The 22,449-nt window shown below is 39.8% G+C and overlaps 1 protein-coding gene across 1 annotated transcript; it reads right to left on the bottom strand.

Annotated features, from left to right (window-relative positions):
- Positions 1–6,230: 6,230 nt before the first annotated feature.
- LOC121941355 (desmoglein-4-like) lies at positions 6,231–20,974 on the bottom strand. The gene is given in 16 exon segments (XM_042484133.1): positions 6,231–7,713; positions 7,910–8,200; positions 9,038–9,168; positions 9,787–10,023; positions 10,380–10,601; positions 11,368–11,510; positions 11,621–11,879; positions 11,912–11,958; positions 11,960–12,126; positions 12,745–12,930; positions 13,140–13,274; positions 14,558–14,718; positions 16,569–16,710; positions 16,922–17,080; positions 17,714–17,842; positions 20,870–20,974. Coding segments are annotated over 16 exon segments (3,525 nt in total). The 5' UTR covers positions 20,912–20,974; the 3' UTR covers positions 6,231–6,639.
- Between the last annotated feature and the right edge of the window lie 1,475 nt (positions 20,975–22,449).

The raw sequence follows: 22,449 nt of genomic DNA, 5'->3' as shown, positions 1-22,449 counted from the left end.
CAAAAATCCTGCAGTCTTTACAAACAATCAAGTCATTTCGGTTATATTTAGCATTTTAATCAATAATCAAAGCTTTAAATTAATAGTTTAGTGTATTTTATGAGACTTCACTTTGGTGCCCCAAAAGGTGATTTAATTAAATCCTGTCATTTAACATAATTCATATTTTTAATTATTTTTGAGAGCCATTTAAATACTTTTGAGTGAAAGTTCCTAACACGACTCTAACCTAATCTCTTAATCATAATGGCTTAATTATAGTTATGAAACTGGGTGTGGGATACATGGTATCAGAATGCAGTTTAGCAAGTATAGGTTGGCTCTTGCTAACATCAAAAGAGGAAAGGCCAAACGGCAGATCATCCTAGACAAAAAGAAAATCATGGAAATCATGAAGTGTATGGGTTAGTATATAATGAGGTGTGTGTAAAAGTAGACACCCCCGAACATTAAAAATTGGGTCCTAGCCACCTTGACCTACCAACGATGGCGTGCCCTAGACATTCACTATGACAAGGGCTCTATGCAAAATCATGCCTGCAAAGTCCCACTCAGCAACTTGGTATGAAGCAATTCTAAGAGATAAGAGAGGGAAACACTGGAAGCAGATGAGAAAATGAAAATGAATCATAAATACCTTCAGGTTATGCTCTAAATAACGTATTCCAAACCTCTCCTCGTGTTTTGGATCTCTTCCTCCTGCAACAGCTGAATTAAATGATCGTTATGAACTCCTGAAGCTGCTTGATAACAAGCTGATCATTTAATTCAGATGTGCTGCAGCAGTAAGAGATCTAAAAGATGCAGGAAACTCTGCTCCAGATAATGCATCATCCATAACATTTTCTGAACCTTTAAAGTGCTCAACATCCAAATGGAAAGACTGTAAAAGCAGTACAATCTCATCAAAGCATGGTTTGTGTTCTGTAATGAATATAGAAATATGAGGATAATAAAACTGTGATCAATGTACCACTAAAGGCCTACAACCACTGTCTATGTACACTTACTACAAAACCCAAATCAGTGTGAGTTTCACTATCTCTACAATTGGGTAGTTCAATGGGAATGAGTTAAACTTGCGTGAGAAGTAACTGAGTGGTCTAACAGCACTAGTTACATCCTGTTGCAGTGACACAGCACTGGAACATGTATTGATGACAACCACTTTGAGCTGAAATGGCTCGTAAAGATGTGGGGCTGCAAGCACTGGGACGCTAGTAAGAAGAGCTTAAGCATCATGAAAACAAGTCAGAGCTTTCTGACAGTGATCTGACCAATGAAACTTGATCTTCAGGCTCTCCAAGTCAGCCAAAGAAGCAGCTACTGCTGAGAATTTTCTTACAAAACCCTTGGTAATAACCTAACATGCCAAGAAATCAGGCGAGCTCTCTTCTTGTAGTGGGAGGAAGAAACTTCTCAGTGGCCTCAACTTTCGTTATTCCAGGACACACTTTACTCTGCCCAACTACCCCATCCAGGTATGTCACTGTGGCCTTAGCAAACTCACACTCTGCCAAGTTCATGTGGAGGCTTTCCCAGGCAATCAAAGGGGCCTGGATGCACTGTCCTGGCCACATGTCACTGTACACCATTACATCATCTACATAAACGGTGCACCCTTACAGCCCAAAATCCACCTGGTTCATTAAGTTAGAAAGTGACAGGTGATTTCTCAAACCAAATTGCGTGTTAGTGTAAATGTGTGGGATATGACCTGAATATGCAGAAAAGTTCATCTAGTCTAGACCAAGGAAAGTGCCCTAGCAATAAGACAAGTTTACTCAGAGTTTCAGAATTTTTCAATCAACCTGTTGTCATACAGTTAGTGACTTCAGGTTCCTCAACCTTGGTTTCCTCCATGGACTTGGGAGGTAATAAGCAAAAAGATTGCATGGCATGGATCTAGGGTGCCCCATGCTGCAGCTTTGTCTTCAGCCCTGCAGATAGCGTTTAGGTTAGTTGTTTTAGGTTGTAAAACGTGTTTGTAGATGTTATCGTTCACCACTCCCTGAATGTTTTATGAGGTGTGTAATTATCTTTTCACACACAACGTTGTACGCACAATAGTGCTCCTCTGCTTTGAGTCATGCACTAGTGTTCTTCTCTTGGCACATCATGACTGTCAACATTTCAGGTACTGTATGTCACGTATTATAAGGTATACAAATGCATGGAGGGTTCCAGTTCTGGATTTTCAAGACTGCCCTCCTATGTAGAATGACAGTGGCTGTTTCAGCAAATGCGCCAAACAGCATCTTTTTACGTTGAAGTAAAATAGAAAATTTTGAATCAGGTTAGGGGTCAAGTCGGGGTGACATTATGGGTAGACAAAACTTCTGATCATTTTCCAAAACATGCTGCGATAATCAAAGAATTTCAACTAATGGACTACTGACTTGCTTGTCATATCACATAGACCTTATCAGCAGACTGATTTCTCGAATTTCCCTTGGACCTATTGTTGGTCAAACTTTTTATTATCCTTTGCACCTCTAGGACTAATTATCCATGTTAACCTAACCCCTGGATTCCACTGGGCAGAGCTCAGCAATCTCTGGCTTTTACCCAGTTTTGTACTGTTTTCCATGACTGTATTCCACAGTTAATGAAACAATAAACAACTTATGAATAAATGCGGACCACTGTATATACGAGATAAAATAAGATGATATAGTTAATGGTGTCCAAATATATTGAATTAATGCACCATTTAGCAGCTGAGAGTTTGGGAAGCACATGAGAGGATTTGAAAGCAGATGATAATTACTCCATTCTAGGTTAGAGCCTACTTATGATCTAATGCTTAGTATCCTAAAGCACCACTTTGTATGATCACTATCAAATTGTAAAAATTATGAGGAAAAAAAGTGCGGGAGTTAGTTATAACTTCAAAAGGCCTTTTGTCATCAACAGAGACCTCCAAGGGGACAAACCTGTCCTTCAGCAAGCAGTCAGAAAACAAGTGAGATATTTTGGGACAAGGCCAGTTCATGTCGTGAAATTTGCCAGTGGGGGCGGTGTAAATTGGCTGGGATAATGTGCTGATCTTGTACTTGGGAAGGCATATTTTTCCCTATGCATGCTCTATCTCAATCATCATCATTTCCCCAGGGCGTGTTATTACTGTCAAGCGCTGTAATCATCTGACATTTTATTAAGCCAATTGCTGCCAAAAAGAGAAAGAGTTATCTCATACTACAGTTGTAAATTGGCCTAGCCTAATCCTGAGACAAACATATACCGCTTGATGACCTGAAGTGTTCTGTACAACGGAGTTTATTAAAATAAGTAAGTGTGAGATAAATGCTTCCCATTAGACATTCTTGAGACAGACATTATGACAAAATGTATTTCAACACATAAGTATCTTTCAGCATTGTAATACATGAACCGCTGTTTTCACCACACAATATACAAAATCAATACATTACACACAATTAGAAAAATGTTCAACAAAGTTTGACTATTGGATATTAAATCTGTGTGAACATAGCATCAGTTGCTATTTTAAGTTAGTAGCTCAGATGAAATAACACACAACTCATGGCATCATGGCAGTGATAAAAAAAACCCCCTTTGTTCAACACTAAAACACTTAATGTAGTTCATACAACAACAATCAAATCATATAAACATAATTGTGGAAAGTAGATCAAGCATGTCACGCTCAAGTTGGGTCCCAAGAAACCAATGTGCAAGTGAGTACACACAAATGTATTGTTTTGTTTAATTTTTCGCTAGTTCTTGACAAAAACCCTCAAACTTGTTAATCTTATCGCTTATAGGTGCATCCACTTCAGCAGAATTACTGCTCAGAAATCACTCTCTCCAGACTTTTAAAGAGCAGGAAAGTCATGGTCAGCTGTACAGCCCTCGTAAACAGGAACCATTCCAGTGGGTTAATGTTGCCCATGTAATAACTATTTTTAAATTGCATCTCTTAGGAAAGACAAGTGCTGAATCGTCTGGTTAGTGCTTTATAATCTGTCTGTTGGTCTGTTTTCTTTGTGTTTGTTTAGTTGGTGTTGCCCTGTATTATGTGGATATGCTATACTGTACTGTTTACTGCAGCCACATGAAGTGGTGGATGTTTTCTCCTGGGCTATTAAATTAATAGCTGATCAGGTTACTTGTGAAAAGTTGTAGCTTCATCAGCAACGTCTTTTTTTGCCCTAAAAGTGAACACTAAAGAAAAGTGCTTTGAATCTTTTAAATTATTCAAATTGATTGCGGCTTGCTAACTGATCTTTCATAAGGAGTACTAATGACATAAGATGTAAAAACACTACATTGATCTACAGTACAGTGATATTTCTACTATACCTTAATTTAATTGCATAAGTCGTGGCCTCTCAGTAGCAGACTGATGCTTTTTGGTAATATTACAACAGAAGCACTTAACCTGAAATAAAATACAAAGCTTGAACCTTCATAACCCACAGTCTGAACTGAACAACATTAATTCACTCATTTGTCTCATGCTTTTTGCATTGTTAGGGAAAAAGAAATAGAACTGATCATCTTGACAGGAAGATTCAACATTGACCTACAGTTGCTACTGAAATCAGTTACATGTGTATTTGCTATTTGCCAGTAATTCACTAGTAATCCTGTGAATGTTGCAAGGAAAATTAAGCTCGCTAATGCCCCATTTACACGTACATGGTTATTTTTAGAAACGAAGAAATATTCCTGCGTTTGCACCCTTCGTTTACACGCAAACGGAGAATTTGCCTCTGAAAACGATGCTTTTTAAAAACTCTGGCCAGGGTGGAGATCTTGGAAAATGCCGGTTGCCCGTTTGCATGTAAATGGAGCAAAACAGAGAAAACGCAGGCAGTAGACATCACAGTATGCGACAAAACTTGCACTCGCGTCAAAAGTGCGACCTATGTTTACACGTTGCTATGGTAACCATGGATCCCCTCAGAGTAGCAGCCATATTTATGTTGGTGCAAGCCCTCTTCTCATGCTTACATTCATTTACAACTACAGCTGATTTATTACATGGAGGAGCAGAGACGGATGAGTGTTCGGAGGACAGCAATTTTGCAACAACTTCTCCTCCCTCCAACACCAAGAGCCTGTCCGCGTCACTGCCAGCGTCGCCGGTTTTGGGTCCGGGATTCTGATTGGCTAACGTGTACTTCAGCTTCTCGTTACACTGCCACCTACAGTTTTGGAATGTCCTGGCAGCAGACATACACGGGATCGTGTAAACGCAAAGTTTTCTGAAAACGGATACGTGTGCACGGAATTATTTTTGAAAACGGAGAGGGTGAAATGTCCGTTTCTAAAAATAACTGTGTACGTGTAAACGGGGCATAAGTCTAAAGGTGCTTTCAGAAAGCCAACAGTTGCTGCCTACTTTGTAAATTTGCTGTATGTGTCATGTAATACTGTGAACTATTTGATCTCTTTTCAAGCCACAATCTATTCTTTTTAGCTACGCGATGAGATTATAGTAGATGGATAGCTGTCTTGTATGGTATGCAGGTGGCAGGGTTGTTTTGCTGCTGCTGCCAATTCAAAATACAGAACACTGGTAATGCTGAGCAGCAGGTGACATCTGTGGTCTACAGCCATGCTAGCAGCCCTGTAAGGCTCTACTTTGAGACAGCTGTGTTTTGTTTTGACAACAATGGCAATGCAAACATGGTATGTTATAGTCATGGTATAGTCACCACCTTTTTTGCCATATTAGACAAATCAAAACTGTAACCTAATGATGGCACTAGATAAAAAGTCATAGCAGTAGTCAAAGATACTGGTCTCTACAAAGTTTGATGCAGATCTATGTATTCAATGTTGCAATCTTTAACAGGATTAGTAAAGACTTAGACCTTATGGAGCACCACCAAAGTCATGAGGGTTCATCAACTTCCATAAATTCATTCCATAAATGTGAGTATATAATTTCATGACCATGATCCAATATTTGCTGAGACAATTCATTCTAGACCAAATTGGTGGCCCAAAAGACTGCCATTGTCATTTCTGTAGTCATGCTACTAGCAAAACAAAACAAAACAAAACAAAACAAAACAAAACAAAATTTAAAGTAAAAAATAAACCAAAACCCCCAGAAAGAGCCATAACTCAGGAAACCAAAATGATGTCAGAGCAAACACTAGCTGAGTTCATTGTTGGGTCTTGCAGATTCCACTGCAGAAACTAAACATCAAATGTCTTAATGCTCTACATGAACCAGACAATCAAGGCAAATATTCAACACATTGTCCACCTTCTTTAATGTATATATGCCCATGCTGCATGCCAAATTACAGACATAATGGATCATGAATGCAGAATATGTTCACAAAAATACTTTTGCCAAACCAAACGAAATACTGGACAGAAAAATAAATTTGGTATAGTTTGTGCAGCTTTATGTTTGGCTCCAAAGTCTACACCGTAAAAATATTCCTCTCAGAAAGCAAAATATTTATATGGTGTCAATCAGAGACTTTGATAAATGAACATGCAGGAACATGTAGCTTCATTCCTCGTCAAACTGCTGCAGCACACCCTCCACCAATAAACTGACACAAACATGCATTAGTGCTGCTCATAAAAATACTTGAGAGGTTGGTTTGCTAGTATTTTTAATTGCATTAAAAAGAGTCTTTTCCCACATCACAATTCAGTGAATTTCTCCTTTACCACCACCTTGCGATAGGTGGGGGTTGTGGTGGTAGGGGAACCCACCATGCTGCTCTGACAGCCAGTGGATGTGCTGCAGAGGACTCTTTTAGAGCCAGAGAGGCCACTCATCTGGGACACACTTCCTGTCTCCTGATACAGCGGCCCTCCACTGCTTGTCGGACTTCCAACCACCAGGACACTCTGAGATCCTGAAAGCCCTCCTTTTTGCAGAGTGCCCCCCTGGACAAGGTAGGTCTGGCTCCCCGTCAGGCCTTTCAGTGACCCTGCAGGGACCTTGCCTTCCACAACCATCATGGTCTGGGATCCAGGGACGTTGCCAGTGTGGATCAGGTTGGCACCTCCCTTCCGGACCCTGCTCCCCTCCGCCAGCACCATGTGTGGGCCCTGGGCTTGTGTGCTGGATGTGACTGTCTGTCCCTGAACAAGCATGCCTTGGGCAGGTTCAGTCTTGGTGCCATTAACCAGTACCATGCCCTGCAGGTTGTTGGCTGGTGCCTCAGCCAGTAGCACGGTGTTCTGAAACTGTGGCTGGATGATGTATGGCATCGGCTGCAGTACAGGGGCAGTAGTGTAGTAGACAGGCTGTTGCTGCGGCTGTAGCATGAGCATCTGGCCTTGATTTACCATCCCTTCCTTCATAGTAGTCATCCCTTCCCTCACAGTGGTCGTGCTTTCCTTCACAATCTGAGAACGCTCAGATGTCTCTCTAACCAGACTCTCCGTTTTGGGGATGCCTACCTGCAGCTTAGGTGGAGGGGGAGGCTGTGGAGCTGCAATCAAACTTGATACTGAGGTGTGAGTATTAATGGAGGCATTCGGCAGAGGAGTGAACTTTGGCTTGACTTCAGTTTGGATCTTTTTGCCTCCACACACCTCAGCAAGGGTGTTGAACTCTTTCCCAAGGTCATCGAGAAACTGCAAGTTGTTGTCAGAATCTGGTAGGCTGAGGCTGTCCACTGAGCCAGCACAGGAACCCTTGCCCTCATAATCATAAACCAAAAGGTTGTCTTTTGCTCCAAGGTTCTCGTTTCCACTAGCCACTTTCTGTTGAAAAAGAAAAAGAAAGATATCATCACTAAAGTTTCTGTATTTGTAGTGAATAGGTTCCACAGAGTGACTTTCCAGTTTTACCTCTTTTATCTCAATGGACTTGTTTTCGAAACATTTGGGGGGAAAAATTACGTTCAGAGCCTTAAAATATTTAATAAAAAGGAATAAATATACTAGAATGATATCTTACCCGAGTGTAGTACTCTTCCAAGAAGTGGTCTGGTAGAGCCATGCCATCATACAATTTTGTTTCTCTCCTCTCAAAATCAGAGTAGAAGGCACTTCCGCTCAACTTCTTCATCATCCCCAATGTTCCTTCTCTGTGGTCACTTGAAAAATCTTCTTGATATGCAGCCCTGTTCAGCCCATCCATGGAAGTGATAGATTTATGGAAATCCATGCCTCCTATGGGTGCTATTGTTGAAGTATTGTGTGCCATGCCCTTACTTATGTTGTCAGGTATGCTCAGTAGTGGCACCTCCTATAATGAGCCAGTGATCTATACGTTAGAACATTCATCACTTATTCTGCTGTCTAGATTAAAAACAATCACTTCATGCAGGCTTTAAGTAGACATCATCTCGATAGCAAGTAACCAGCATGTGTGCCAATATTCCTGTTCACATCAACGAAAGGTTGTGTGTTTACAATCTAAATATGTTGTTCTTACCTCTTTGGTAAAGCTTATAGTTAGGGTTGGCTCAGGCTTGCCTTGAACCAGCCCCTTCTTAGGCTGATACAGTCTGCTAGATATTCCTATAAATTGAGCTCCTCTCTCTCTCTCTCTCTCTCTCTCCACCAACTACTTCCACCACTATTATTAGTTATGCCATCACTATTAATATAAACATATGTCTGGTATTACCACATACATAAACTAGAATATTAACATATATTATTATATGATATCATAGCACACATCATACAATTATTATTTTTTATGTCTGTTGCTATTGTTATATGTTATGATATTGTCACTGATATTGTTGCTGTGCATCTCCTGCTTTCTCTCCCTCCCTCCCTCCCTCTCTCCCTCCTTCTTTTTCTCCCTCTCTCTTTCCTGTGTATCATTTTGTCATCTGCTGTATTTTTACAGTTCTTATGACATCTATTGCATGTTCGTCTATCCTGGAGGAGGGATCCCTCCTCAGTCAGTCTTCCAGAGGTTTCTACCATTTTTTCCCATTACAGGTGCATTTTGATGCTGTTTTTTCTTAGTCGTTGTGAGGGTCTAAGGACAGAGGGATGTCATATGGTGTAAAGCCCTCTGAGGCAAATTGTAATTTAAAAAAGATAAAATTTACTTGACTTGACTTACTGTGTTCTCTCCCTGGTGCTCAGTGCGGTAGTTAATGAGGTGTGATTTGGTGTCAAAAGGCATCTCAGCAAAGCCCTGTGGAAGACCCACAGACTCCCCACATTGGCAGAAGAAAAGCAACAGGAGCAAGACTGTGAAAAAAGCAACAAAGTGTTAGTTGCTCTGGGGCCCTTGAAAAAAAAGTGCAGTTTCAGTTTTTCTGGCAAAATGCAACATGGACATTTGTTTATTATCAACACAAGGTGTTTCTATAGCCATTCTGTTGAAAATTGTATGTTGTAATTAGTCTGACCCTTGTCAGAGTCTGCTATTGCCATCCTCTGGAGGGACCCGCAATTACATGTAAAGGTGAAGAGATTCTAGAATTTATACCTCGTGTACTTATAGCTACTATCTAATGTTACTTATGTTTTCCCCTGGATATCTAAAATATTCATGTGTATGTCCACCTGATACAGCTTTATTGGCTCTACATTGCACCAACTATTAATGGAGTTGTGTATAGTATGTAATACCCTTGAACTGATTCACAGTTACTGAGTGAACATCCTATTTGTGAAGTGGGTTTTAAAGTCTTCAGAACTCTTGAAAAGACATGCACACTGTTTACATCCCATTTAAGGTTGTGGTGTTGAATCATTTGCTTAGACCTAAACTAGATTTAAATAAAATTCAATCTTGGGATTTCCTTGAGCGCAGGTGTTTGATTAGACAGACTTAAATCAGAATGGGCATAACATCACACTTACATAGTAACAGCAGCAGGCCCAGGAAAAGCAGTCCAATGCCAGCAGGACCTAACTTTGAACTGGGCTGACTGCTGGCACCTCGTTTTCCACACACCACTCCATCTTCACATTCACAAACTTGGACTGTCACTTTTTGTGGTTCTGGACATGCCTCTCCCTGCTGGTCTTTCACCAGAAACGACACCTTATAGAAACCAGGCCACAAGGCCTCCTGGGCCCTCAGGATAGCAGCAGTGTCTGCAGAAAACAGGACAAAGAACTGTGTGGCAAGCTGCTGTACTTAAAGGTTTGCAGTATTCTGTATTAAAGAGTCAAGTTTAAAGTAGTCTTTTCCATATTGTAATTTAAAAAGAAGGATCTAGACTTTCTGGATGTCAACTGGTCAAAGATGTTTACCAGACATTGTCAGAAGAAGTTTAGTGCTAGTTTTAGGTTCATAACCTGTTATTTGTGAAGATCAAAGCAACTCATGCAGGATTAAAAAACAAATCACTTTGTCAACCCTAAATTGTGAAAAAATATATTAATCTGTTTCCAACTTTATAGCTTTCCAGCTTATATAACTTTAAAATACCAGTCAATATCCTCCTCACCATTGAAATGCTCGACTTGCCATTTGCCCTCAGTGCCCTCTGGGATGATTTCAAAGTGAAAGGGAGGTCCGTTAGGGAATAAATCCTCATCTTTAGCATTCACATAAACAGCATCGGCCGGGATACAGATATTCTCGATGTTACTGGTCAGGATGGGGCAGTGGTCATTAAAATCTTTCACCTGGATGGCTACTGTGCCAGTGGCTGTTTTTGAAGGCATGTCTGTATTGGGATAAAACAGAAATAAAAACAGTTGTGATTTATTTTCCTTAGAGACAGGTTCAGAAACCAATGCTTCACTTCCTGTGATAGTGAACAACAGGTGTAGACAACTGTTTGCGCTGTTCTGATGGCTGTGGATGTTTATGGTCCCCAGAGGATGAATCCTAATTCTTCTTATATGTAGCAGCTGCATAATATTTTCTATTTCACTTTTATATTGTGGCATTTATGGGGAAAAACTGGAGCCAGACGTCATTAGCTGAGTTTGGATTTTGAATCTTGATGGTTTATAGCATAGTCTGTATATAATGATGGACAACATGACATTTCCCCCAAAGTATAACTTTTCCACTTTTCTCATCGCTCTGATGTTTGTTCAAATGATTTTTTTTTAAAGTTTGGTTTTAATGATTTATTCAGATATACAAAAATGGGATTTTCTGCCATGATTGTCAACTGTGTGTGCTAATCCATGCACTCGCATTCAGTAGGACTGCTCGTGATTGGTCAGACGGGTGTCTTTGCAGGAACTCCGCCACTGTGGATATCACTGCTGCAGACCCCGACTCCGAATGACTTCACCAGCACACAAGATGGCAGTGCCCGTATCACTGATATTACTTAAACATAGGAGGGGTAAGTCAGGGTTCATCATCCATCTTTATATACAGTCCATGTTTTATACCCCCCCCCCCCCCCCCCACCAGCTAGTTTTTACCAGGATTCTGTCATCAGATGTAAAACATTGATATGTGGAGCAGTGTACCTTCTGAAATGCAAAGCACTTCAGCAAAATATGTTCCATTGACCAGGAATGGAGATTCTCTGTCAGGTCTTTTGTTTAGTTTGATGTCAGCTGTCTTTGGGTCGATGGTTAGCCAGCCGGCTGGGTCCAAGCCCTTGATATACCTACAGTAGGAACAGGCATGTATCACTTATTATCACTGAGTTAAGACAAATAAGCTGAAATTATGGCCTTAACTGCAGAGGTTTTAGTATGTTTTTGTGCAAGCACTGACCTGACATTGTCAGCTGGTTTCCCGGTGTCTTCATCTAGTGCTTGGTAGCTGGCAATAACCTTATTAATGTCAATTGACTGGCCTCCCTCTGATACGGGAATAGCTTTGACTTTGGGGTCAAAAGATGGGCCCTCAGGCTGGTTCTTCACACTGATTTTGATTGGATAGGTTTTACCAGACGCAAATCCAATAATAGCACCACCTGCCCCCATTGCTCCTCCTCCTCCTCCTCCTCCTCCACCTCCACCTCCTCCTCCACCTCACCTCTACTCCTCCTCCTCCTCCTCCCGCCTCCGCCTCCACCTCCGCCTCCTCCTCCTCCTCCTCCCCTCCCCCCCTCCCCCGCCTCCTCCTCCTCCTCCTCCTCCTCCTGCTCCCCCTATCCCACCCCCTCCCCCTCCTAGACTTATAGTGGCTCCGGAATGCGTCCCAATTCCATCATAGGGAGCCTTGTTCCTCACAGATAGTCCTAGTTCAAGGTCCTTCACATCCTCATAATTGACAGCCTGTGGAGTGGAACACACACACACACACACACACACACAATGAACACAAACACTGGTCAAAATTTTCTGTAAAATAAGGAGTGAAACTCAAATAAATTGCCCCTCTAAGAACCCCCACATCTCTAAGCATTGACACCTTCTCAAATAATTGGCATTCTGATATATTGGAAGGGTTTGTGTACACAGTGATCCTAGGAACTATTTTGTCTGGAGCAGGTGCTACTGGCAGGGTCAGTCAAGGCAAATTTGTCCCAGGCAAGGTCAGACTTGTCTGCCTTTGACACTTGCACTACTGTCTGCTCAAAATAAATGAAAAGAAATATGTACTTATGCATTTTTCCCCCTAAAGCAAACTGTGACCCCTAAACACTTGTGTAATGTTACTTCCCTAATGCTGACTCCATACCAGATTGTCGTGGTGTAGTGGGGGGCTGAACTCCCAGTAGGATTACATGTCTACAGCTACTCTTTTCATGATAGACAAGTTACTAATCGCCATTCACTGTGTATGGGAGGATGGTCATTGCATTTATCATTTTTTTTCTCACTAAAGACCAACACAATTTTCCTCTCAATTGAAATTACAGAAACACTACCATGTCACACATTCAGTAGTACCTTGTCCAGCATTAGAATGCCCTCATTGGTTTTGGGGTCATTTTTAATGCTGAAGTACCCAGCCTCATTGCCTTGGACAATGTCAAACACAGCTTCCCAGTTCTCTGTGTCCTTCAGGTCCAGGTCCTTTGCTTTGATCCTCATCACCTCTACACCATCTGTGTTCTCCTCAATGCTGCCTGAGTACTGTAAGTAAAAGACACTATGAGATGAAAGCAGCAGCACTTATCCTCTGCAGTATTTGTTTTAATGATGTCCCCATGTATCCTTTTTTTTCTTCAAAAGAAAACATTTAATCCTCTAAACTATGAAACCCATCGTGGAGACCATTTGTATTCACACCAGTAGACAGTATGACCTGTGTTGATGTAGAAGAGTGGAAGAAAGAACACTACCTCTTCTTTTTCCAGAGTGGGAGGGTTGTCATTCACATCACTGACATTAATAGTAACAGTGCCGATTGCAGTATTTCCTCCTGGTGCACCGTTCAAGTCTTGACCTTTCACCGTCAGAGTGTACTGATCTGCTGTCTAAAATTAAAAAACAGTCATGAATTACTTACAGGCAGTGTTAATTTTGTTGACCAGAACATCTTAACAATAAAAACTATGACGAAATCTATGTTTCACTTTCTTTGCCGAGATGAGATGAGACTAGACGAGATGAAAATGTCAGTGGGCTATCAGACATTCAAAATGAGAGGAGAGGAGAACAGAATGGCCAACAATAAAAGTCTTTCAGAATTTAAATGAGAATACACCTTAGCATATGTCACAGTCAAAGAACTATTCACATGAGTGGAAAGACTCCCCTGAATCTAATGTAAATGTATTTATTAAAAGCAAGATGACTGGGCTATTATGGCATGGCCTATTCAAAGAAACAACTATCCTTTGTCAACTCAATGAGTCATATGTTGCAAGATACAATTTCATACTGTTGTTTAACCTACGTATATGAGTCAATCAGTCTGATGCAGTTTCACCCCCCTGGATAATAACATAACAGATAGAAATTATGAACTACTTGTGGTTTGAGGTTGGGGAACATGAGCTACATTTTCTTTGAAAGTCTTTTGGAATATTTGGAACAACTCTATGCCAAAAGACATACTGGCAGTGGGTTTCGACAGTGGTAAGCTGTACACACATCAAGGTAAAATTCATTTATATCATAAAGAAAATAAGCTCAACCAGTAAATGCCTTGTGTGTAGCATGCATTAGACAGATGAAAACATTTGATCAGGTCTCTGCAAACATCATCACTTTGATTAATGTTGTCCAAAAGCTGCATCACTTGAACTTTTTGGTCACTCTAGGGCAGTGTGCAAAACTGTAAACGCAACACTGACATAATGTGTGTGTGTGTTACTATAATACTATATAGCACTTTCAAAAACAAGTTATAAAGTGTAATACTAGGACATAGAAACATAAGCAATAACCAGATGAAAGTACGACAGAAGCTGTAATAAAGACAAGCAAGTTAAAAAAAATGGTAAAACCAAGTAAAATGGAAGAAAAATCGAACTAAGAAAAAGCAATTATGAAAAAGTGTATTTTTAAGAGAGATTTGAAAGAAAAAACAGAGCTAGTTTGCCTGATCTCCTCCGTCAGGTTGTTCCAGAGTTTTGGGGCCTTGTTACAAAGGCTCCAAAGGGTCTATTCTCCTCTGCTTTTAAGCCTTGACAAAGATTATTTTTCTGGAGGATCTCAGGCTTGCAAATCAGTGATATGATAACGGGAAAACCATGTGGTGCAGAATTTCAGTTCTTTGGAACTGACACGGACCATGTGGATGCTGTTACTGTACCTCTCTGTCCAGGGTGGATTTTTGAACAAAGATGGTCCCATCTTTGGAAATGGAGAACATGCCATCAGATGGCTTCTGATCTACAATGCTATAGGCGATCATGGAGTTCTTATGCCCTGGTTCATCCAAATCAGTTGCAGTTAATTTCATCACTTGAGTTCCTGTAAAAACAGCATTATACAAAAAGATGTCACGGGTAATATTGTCATAAAAAATTAGTTAAATTTACATTCAGTGTTTCTCAGAAAAACACATTAATGCCATATCATTGATGTCTTACAAATGTGTTTAGTACATTTCTTTTGTAATAAAATATTTGCAAACCTAATTTTCTGTCTATGTTTACAGGCTCAAATGGCTTGTCCATGACCATTACCAAATCCCATACCATCTGTAGTTGCAACAAATGGAAAAATCTGACACACCGTTGAGAAACTATAAAATAAGGGCCAAACCGCCCTCTGCCAGTTAGAAAGCCCCGAATTGGCTGCCTTTATGGTTGTCACCATTCCCCACAAACCTGAGAGGAAACTGCCCTACATCCACAGCTCTACTATTTGGTGCAAGTAGTCTATATTGCACAATAAGCCCTCTATATACCAGGCAGGCTGACAAACTGGATTGTAGGCTTCTTACACATCATTTATATCAAAAATAAAAGAAAATGACAGTCTTCACACATAGCAGTGCTTCAAAAACTTTTCATACTATGTACCACAATGAAAATATATGGATCTCATACTACTACCATTATGACCAATGCACAATATATTCATGAATGTGAGTATGTAGAGTTTGGTAAGTATTATATGTATTAAAAGAGTAATTAAACCCCTCACTTTTAGCTTGAGTGTCTTCTCCCTGGAAAGCAAATAAAGTCTCTAAATGGGCAGGGCTTGGAGAGGGGCTAAAACCTGCCCTGTCACCCAACTGTACCTTCTCTTGATCCACAGTACCTCCCTGCCCCCCCGCGCGCACACACACACACACACACACACACACACACACACACACACAAAGTAGTAGTGTAGTCGTGTGGTGAGTGTGGCCAACAGCAAAGTTTAATTGCGATAGCCAGGCTTCAACCTTTTTGAGGTGTTGTCATTATATGACTATTTATGCACAATATGTGTAGAATTTTAATACTTTGCACTCAAGGGTCAAGAGTTGAACCTGAGTCAATAAACAACACTACTAAATACCCACAAACATTGCTTTTCAACAGAAAAAAAATATTTGGGGGTTTAGGTACTTTTTGAAATAATTCATTTCCTTTAAGAAAAAAAAATATTTCAGAAGTTCCTCTGCATACCATTAGAGGGAGCTCACATACTACCAGTGATACATGTACCATAGTTTTAGAACCATGTGACCTAAAGAATGTCTGTTTGCTTTCTGATTCTCTGAGGGACTATGGCTTTGAGAGTAAGATTGCAGCTAATATACAGTAAGAAACACTTCTTGATTGTGACTCAAAAGTAACCCTGTAGAGTTATTACCAAGTACCTTTTTTTAAATTATAGGGTCTTGTTTGGGTAATGCAATACACATTGCTGCCAATAATTGCATGGTATTCTACTGACCAATAGGTTCCAATGATGGCCCAAAAAATACAGCAATGCACCAAACTAGAGAGAGAAGAAGAAGACTGCAAGATAATAAGATGTAAACAATCTATCCATCCATCGATTTTTGATAACCGCTTGTCCCTCAAGGGTCACAGGTGGTTAAGGTACATTCTGAACAGATATCAATGTAATCAATGCGAGATTTACTTACTAATACTTTCAGAACTGACTTTGCCAAAGTTTTAGAAAAGGAGGATACATACAGGGTTTTTTGGGTAAAAAACACTGAATGTAAACTGAAATATATATGTAACAAAAAAGGGAAACACTTGCATACACCAAGCACAAATTTTTGTTTTCTTTAAGTCATTATTTATGAGGCCATTGGGTCTACTTAGCCATAGACACTGGACAGAACTGTATGTGAAAGCAGAAGCACAAACCTGCTGGACTGTTCTCCATCACCTTCCCAGGCTTGATTTCTCCAAAGACAGGAGCATTGTCATTCTCATCTTGAACCTTAAAACGTATAGGAATGCTTTTCTCTGCAAGGGTGCCATCCCGGTACTTAGCAACACCTGTCAGCTGATACAGAAAACAAATGTTGCTGTCTTTATCATATGTCTTATTAGGCACATTTACAAACATAAATAGTCTGTGACATTATTGTGAAGAAAATAGCTGCCATTTGTTTCAATATCTTATATAAAAAGTACCAATTACTAAATCACATGAGGAAAAAAGTTGCATCAAGGTCAAAAAGTACAACAGTCGAGTAAAATTTGTCATTACTCACATGGTATGTATCGATGACCTCCCTGTCAAGTATTTGGGTTACACGAATATGTCCACTTGTAGGGTTGATTACAAACACACCATAGGGATATTTGTTTGCACCAATGCCTTCGAGAGAGTATTCAATATTTCCTTTGCCATCATCAAAATCTGAATGTATCTGAAACACAGTACACAGAGCTGACTCAGGTAAACACAGTCTAATTTACATACATTTGCTAAAATTGATATGACAGTAGTAGACACAATTAAACATATCTAGGTCAATGTATACGCTCATGTTGACATTTCATCAATGCAGAATCACGTAGATTTAAAGGGTGAGGTAACAAATACCCCACTTTTGGTTTGAGTGCCTCTGACTTGGAATGTGAAAAGAAGTCTACAAAATGGGCACGTTTAGTAGAGGGGCTAAGAGTCACCCAATCATGCTGCCTCTCAATGCACAGCACCCCCCCCCCCCCAATAAAGGTAAACAGAAATTAGGAAATTCTAGACAGGATAACTAACAATGCAATCTGATTCAAAAGTCCTTCAAACAGGACTTCTTCTAGACAAAACTTAAACTATAAGGTATTACATTTCCTTCCTCACTTGACTTTTTGTTCACATTACAGAAAATATTGCTTCTTCAACCAGCTGTCCTGGAGGGTAATGCACAAACTTTTCTTTTGTAATTGTCAGTTGAGTTCCCTTTAACACTTTTCCATACCGTGTATTAAAAGCTGAAATTATTCAGTGCCAAAGTTAATCAGTAGCAAAAGAGAAATGAAGTCAAAGACCTATTACTCACCCAGGCAACAGACTTCAGCTTAGTGTAGTCTTTATTTTCCGTCAGATTTTTTGGATGGGGAAGCCATATTCTTTTTTTTCTCACCAGATAGTCTCCAGAGTTGGCCGTCACCACAGCAACAGCGTGTAGCTGTGAAACAATAGATGTAATTACTTTACAATGAACTAATGGTCCACACAATAGTCAGCTGCATATAACTTTAGGATCTAATACCAGAAGATCCAGCATGGAATACAGTTGTACCTAAAAGGTGGTACAAATTGTGTATCTTGGGAAAAATTATCACTTTCTTTTGTACATTTGTTTGTGCTGTCAGCCCTGTTACTGCAAGAAGGCCCCTAGTGTCTATGTGGAGGTGGCTTTCTCAAAAGTCAGGATATGATATGTTTCCTTTTGAAAGATGTGAGATACCTGTGATTGGCAGAGAGTAGGCAGAAAGGTTGTCGGTGTTGTTTGTCTTTGTTATTTCAGGGAGCAGCAGCTTATCTTTACGTCAAGTAAGCCTGGGGCTACTTTAGAGCTAAAAGAAGAGTTCACTGTTTGCCGATTAATTGTTTGTGAAATGAGGTTATCAGGTTTCGTCTTCCACTTTTTGAGGGACGCAACGTTTGACTATGATATGTGGAGTTTGGCAAGTATGCTGATCAACCATATTCATCATTGACCATGATTGCTGACTAGGCTTTTCGTTTTAAACAAAAACGTAGTGGGTGTATGTCACAGATGGCCTACTCATAAAATGTACCAGCTTCAACAAACCACTGATTTTACCCCAAATTGAAACAACCAGTCAGCCAGATGTCAATTGAGCACAATGTGTACATGGCCAGACATGTAAATATAGAGAGAGCAATACATTCACTTCCTGACAGAGATCTCACATCCTGCTGGTTGTGCAGAGTTCAGTTGAAATTTGAGCTGCCAGGTTGAGAGAGAGGATGGGGTTGACCTGCTCGGGGCGTGCTGACTGACCTTTTTTCGTGTCTATTGTTTCTTGCTGAAAGAACACAAGTGTAACCACAACATGACGTACAGCCAATGTTGTGAGTGGAAATGCAAGCATGAGTGAGCCAGCCTGGCTAGTCACCAACAGCATTCTACGTGTTGAAAAAGATGATACTGCTTTATAATACACTGAGCTGTCTTTGTCACTGTTGACATGCAGCAGCTCTCCTCTTCAGTTTGTATTTTTCACCAGCAACAATCAAAACTTCTCAAAAATGGGAAAAACATCAAACTTTTATGACTTGGATGCTGCTTATTCACACTGTAAGCCTTGTACTCAAACTATGTACTGTAGATGGAAAACAGAATTTGCATGGTTCTTTTATAGGTAAATTCACAGCCGTCCCTTAACGGCTTTCCTTTGTTTCACCAGTAGTGAAGCCTGCTAGTAGAATGAGTCTTTTTTTCCCAAACTGATTTGTAGCAGTTAGTTTACAAGGTAACCACATATGAACAAACTAATTGGGCTACACAGCCTGTTTGGTTCCAACAGTGGCAGAGCTGCAGCGTGTTGGCCTCAGTTTATTGCCAGCTGTGACAGAAGGACTGGTATTGTTTTTACCTTGCAAGTCTATCGTCATATCAAAATGTGGTCCTGGAGACACCTAATGTAGCAGGAACGACCACAAAAGCGGTTTTGAGTACTTCGGTGTTAATACGACTGTCTTTGGGCAGATTTTGTCTCTGTGATAGTGTAAAAACCATGCATGATGCAGTCCTGAAACTTTACCGGTGTGTCGTTTAGATCACAATGAACTCCGTGTTTCAAGATGGGTGTGGTCTGTCTAAGAACTCGGGAAGTAGCGGGGTAAGAATTACCCTGCTACGCCTCTGGCCTACATTCCTTTCAAATTGCAGATTGTACAATTGTACATGGTGTGATCCCACCACAAAACGGTCTTGAGTTCACATTATTGCTAATCTCCTGCCAAGATCATTACTGTCAGAACCTTGGATTAACTCAACTGATGTAGCTAAGATATTGATGGTAGTGTTTCTTTTTCTTCTGGAAAACTTGTATTTAGAGCTGTATGATAAAAACACAACATGGATTAAGATGCTGTGAGGGCCTGTAAGTAAAAGCATCCAACTGTGAGGTGCTGTGAAGCCACTTGTGTTAATAGGAGAGACGAACACACCCTGCCACTCCTAGGAGATTTAACTATGCCTCAACTGTACAGTGAATGTATGGGCATGTCGGGATAACAGAAGGACTATGATGGATGAAGAACTACGCCTGACTTACCAGTACCTGCAGGCTGAACTCTACCGCCATGTGTATGACAAACTGCTGAGCACATGGAAAGTATTTGTCTTTAGTTCATATGATTAAATGTCATGTTTGAGATTGTTTTGAGTCCGCAACCCAAAACTTGTGTGCTAAAGAATACTAAACATTGCCCTCAGCTGTTCAATCGGAAACACCACAGCAAACACCACAATAAACTAAAATAGTGAGAAAAAAATGTCTTTGGTCTGTCAGTCAAATAACAACTGTCTTAGTTCAGAAATTTTAATGCCTCAGGCAACAAAACTCCTGTGTTAACTTGTTGTCTTAAAAAGAATTTATGATTTGAATGGTTGGCTAAATAACTGAGTGGCAACAAAAAAAGTTTTTGAAACACTGCAAGAGGAAAGTTGTCTTTAAATTACATCTATGTATCCATAAACACACTGATACCTGACCTAGAGTGTAGAGTATGAAAATACGTGAAATTATCAAACATCATCATATCAATCTGTTAAAATAATTCATGATTTACAGCAGGATTGTAGGTCTGGACTTTTTTTTCTAGACTGCTGTTTTGACCAGTAACCTAAACTCTAGCTTATATGTAGACAAGCTTTCATGAGACATAAAAAAATTGTTGAGTTGAGAAACAATGCCATATCTCTGTCTGACAGCCCAAACCACATCTGTGTTGCCATGGCAGCCAGTTCATGTCAACATGAACAAGATAATCTGCCTGGGAAAGATAACAAACCTCAAGTCGATGTTTTATCAACACAATATTGTTTGAAAAAGTTTTGAATCCCTCATAAATCAAGTAGCATTGATGATTAACAAGACGGTTCCAAAACACATTTCCGTCTGTAACAGTAGAAAAAAGACAACTTTTAAAAGAAATAGAAAACTCCTTTTGTACTCACCACAAACAGTAACATAAACACAGGCAAAGAAAGCCGAATCATGACTTCAAAGAAGTCCCAGTATCCGTATCAAGTGACTTAATGGAGTCCCAATGGCTCCGTCAAGAGATCTGGACAGACTGAGCTGTTAGAGGTGAGGAGGAGGCTTATAGAAGGGACGTGCTCCACCCCCCACACACACCCTCAGGACAGGAGCTCAGCAGAATGTGTGCAGAGATGGCCTACCACTTCACTTAAATATGTCAACCTTGTAGACTATTGAGAAATGGTGAAATTGAAAGAAAAGGAAAACATCAACCAGTCTGTACCAGATGAAATGCTTACATGCCTAAACACGCAAGCATGTAGGTGTATCTATATTGTATCTTTACAATATATATATATATATATATGGGGCACTCATGTACCCAGGAATTTCCACAGCTGTTGAAAGAGAGCTAAATGTTGATTTCATTACCATGAGCTGTCTTCATTTTTGTTTCCATGAATTTGGCAATCCATCCAACAAGCCTTACAACCACAGATCATATGTAACTACACCAGCTCAGGATCTCCACATCTAGTGTCTTCACCATTAATTACAGCTGATAGAACCATTGGTAAACACAATTAAATATTTCTGCACAAACCATCACAAACCATCTCGGTGTATCTGTGAGCAAAAAATGCAATTCTGTAGCACTACTCATGTAACATCTTGGCAGATGTCATTTGTTTGATGATAATACTGCACATTTTAGCGTGGCCTTTTACTGTGACCATCTCAAGGCACACATGCAAAGTAATCATGATTCTTAATCAGCATCTTGGTATTCCCCACCTGTCAGGTCAATGGTTTATCTGGAAAAGGAAATGTTGGAAATTTTTAAAAATATAAAACCAAATTTTAAAAAAAAGGTAAGGTTGTTGGATGCATAAAATATGTCTTCGATCTTAAACTAAAACCTGTGCAAAATAGGAATGAAGTTCAGCACATACATTTTGTTAATGGTTTTGATATAAACCCACTAACACAATAATTAAGAAGTAGCTGATATACTACTATTACTACTACTACGACTGATAAAATAATAATAACAATACAAATTGATTTTTAATTGATTTCCAGCATAGTTTGGCGAAAATAATAATGATGATGATGATAATAATAATAATAATAATAAATAAGACACTTCACTCTATAACCACCATGCCATATGCACTGACACAGTTCATTGTATACATAGCAGTAAATTAAGACTTATAAATAATTAAAATCTTGCTTCACTGAGCTGCAGAGTCACACAATTGTCATTTATACTGTTAAATGTTATATTGTATTTAATCAGTCAAATGTGATGCTTTGCATTTAATAGTTGATATATTGTAGCAAAAAAAAACCAATTGTGCATAGGCCAACACACAAAATTTTTAAGGGCACTATATGGTGAATGAATTTACCAGCCATAATGCAGAAACTTAAATAAAATAGAGCTCTATGTATCAGGTCACAGCATATGACTCAGAGGATGAAAATTTTAGGTTGCTCTCTGTCCAGTAATTTTGTTCATTTGTTCTTGATCAAAGAAGATTATGATACA

The sequence above is a fragment of the Plectropomus leopardus genome, chromosome 3, assembly GCF_008729295.1.
Source record: "Plectropomus leopardus isolate mb chromosome 3, YSFRI_Pleo_2.0, whole genome shotgun sequence".
NCBI lineage: Eukaryota > Metazoa > Chordata > Actinopteri > Perciformes > Serranidae > Plectropomus > Plectropomus leopardus.
This window is presented reverse-complemented; position numbering and strand designations above follow the sequence as displayed.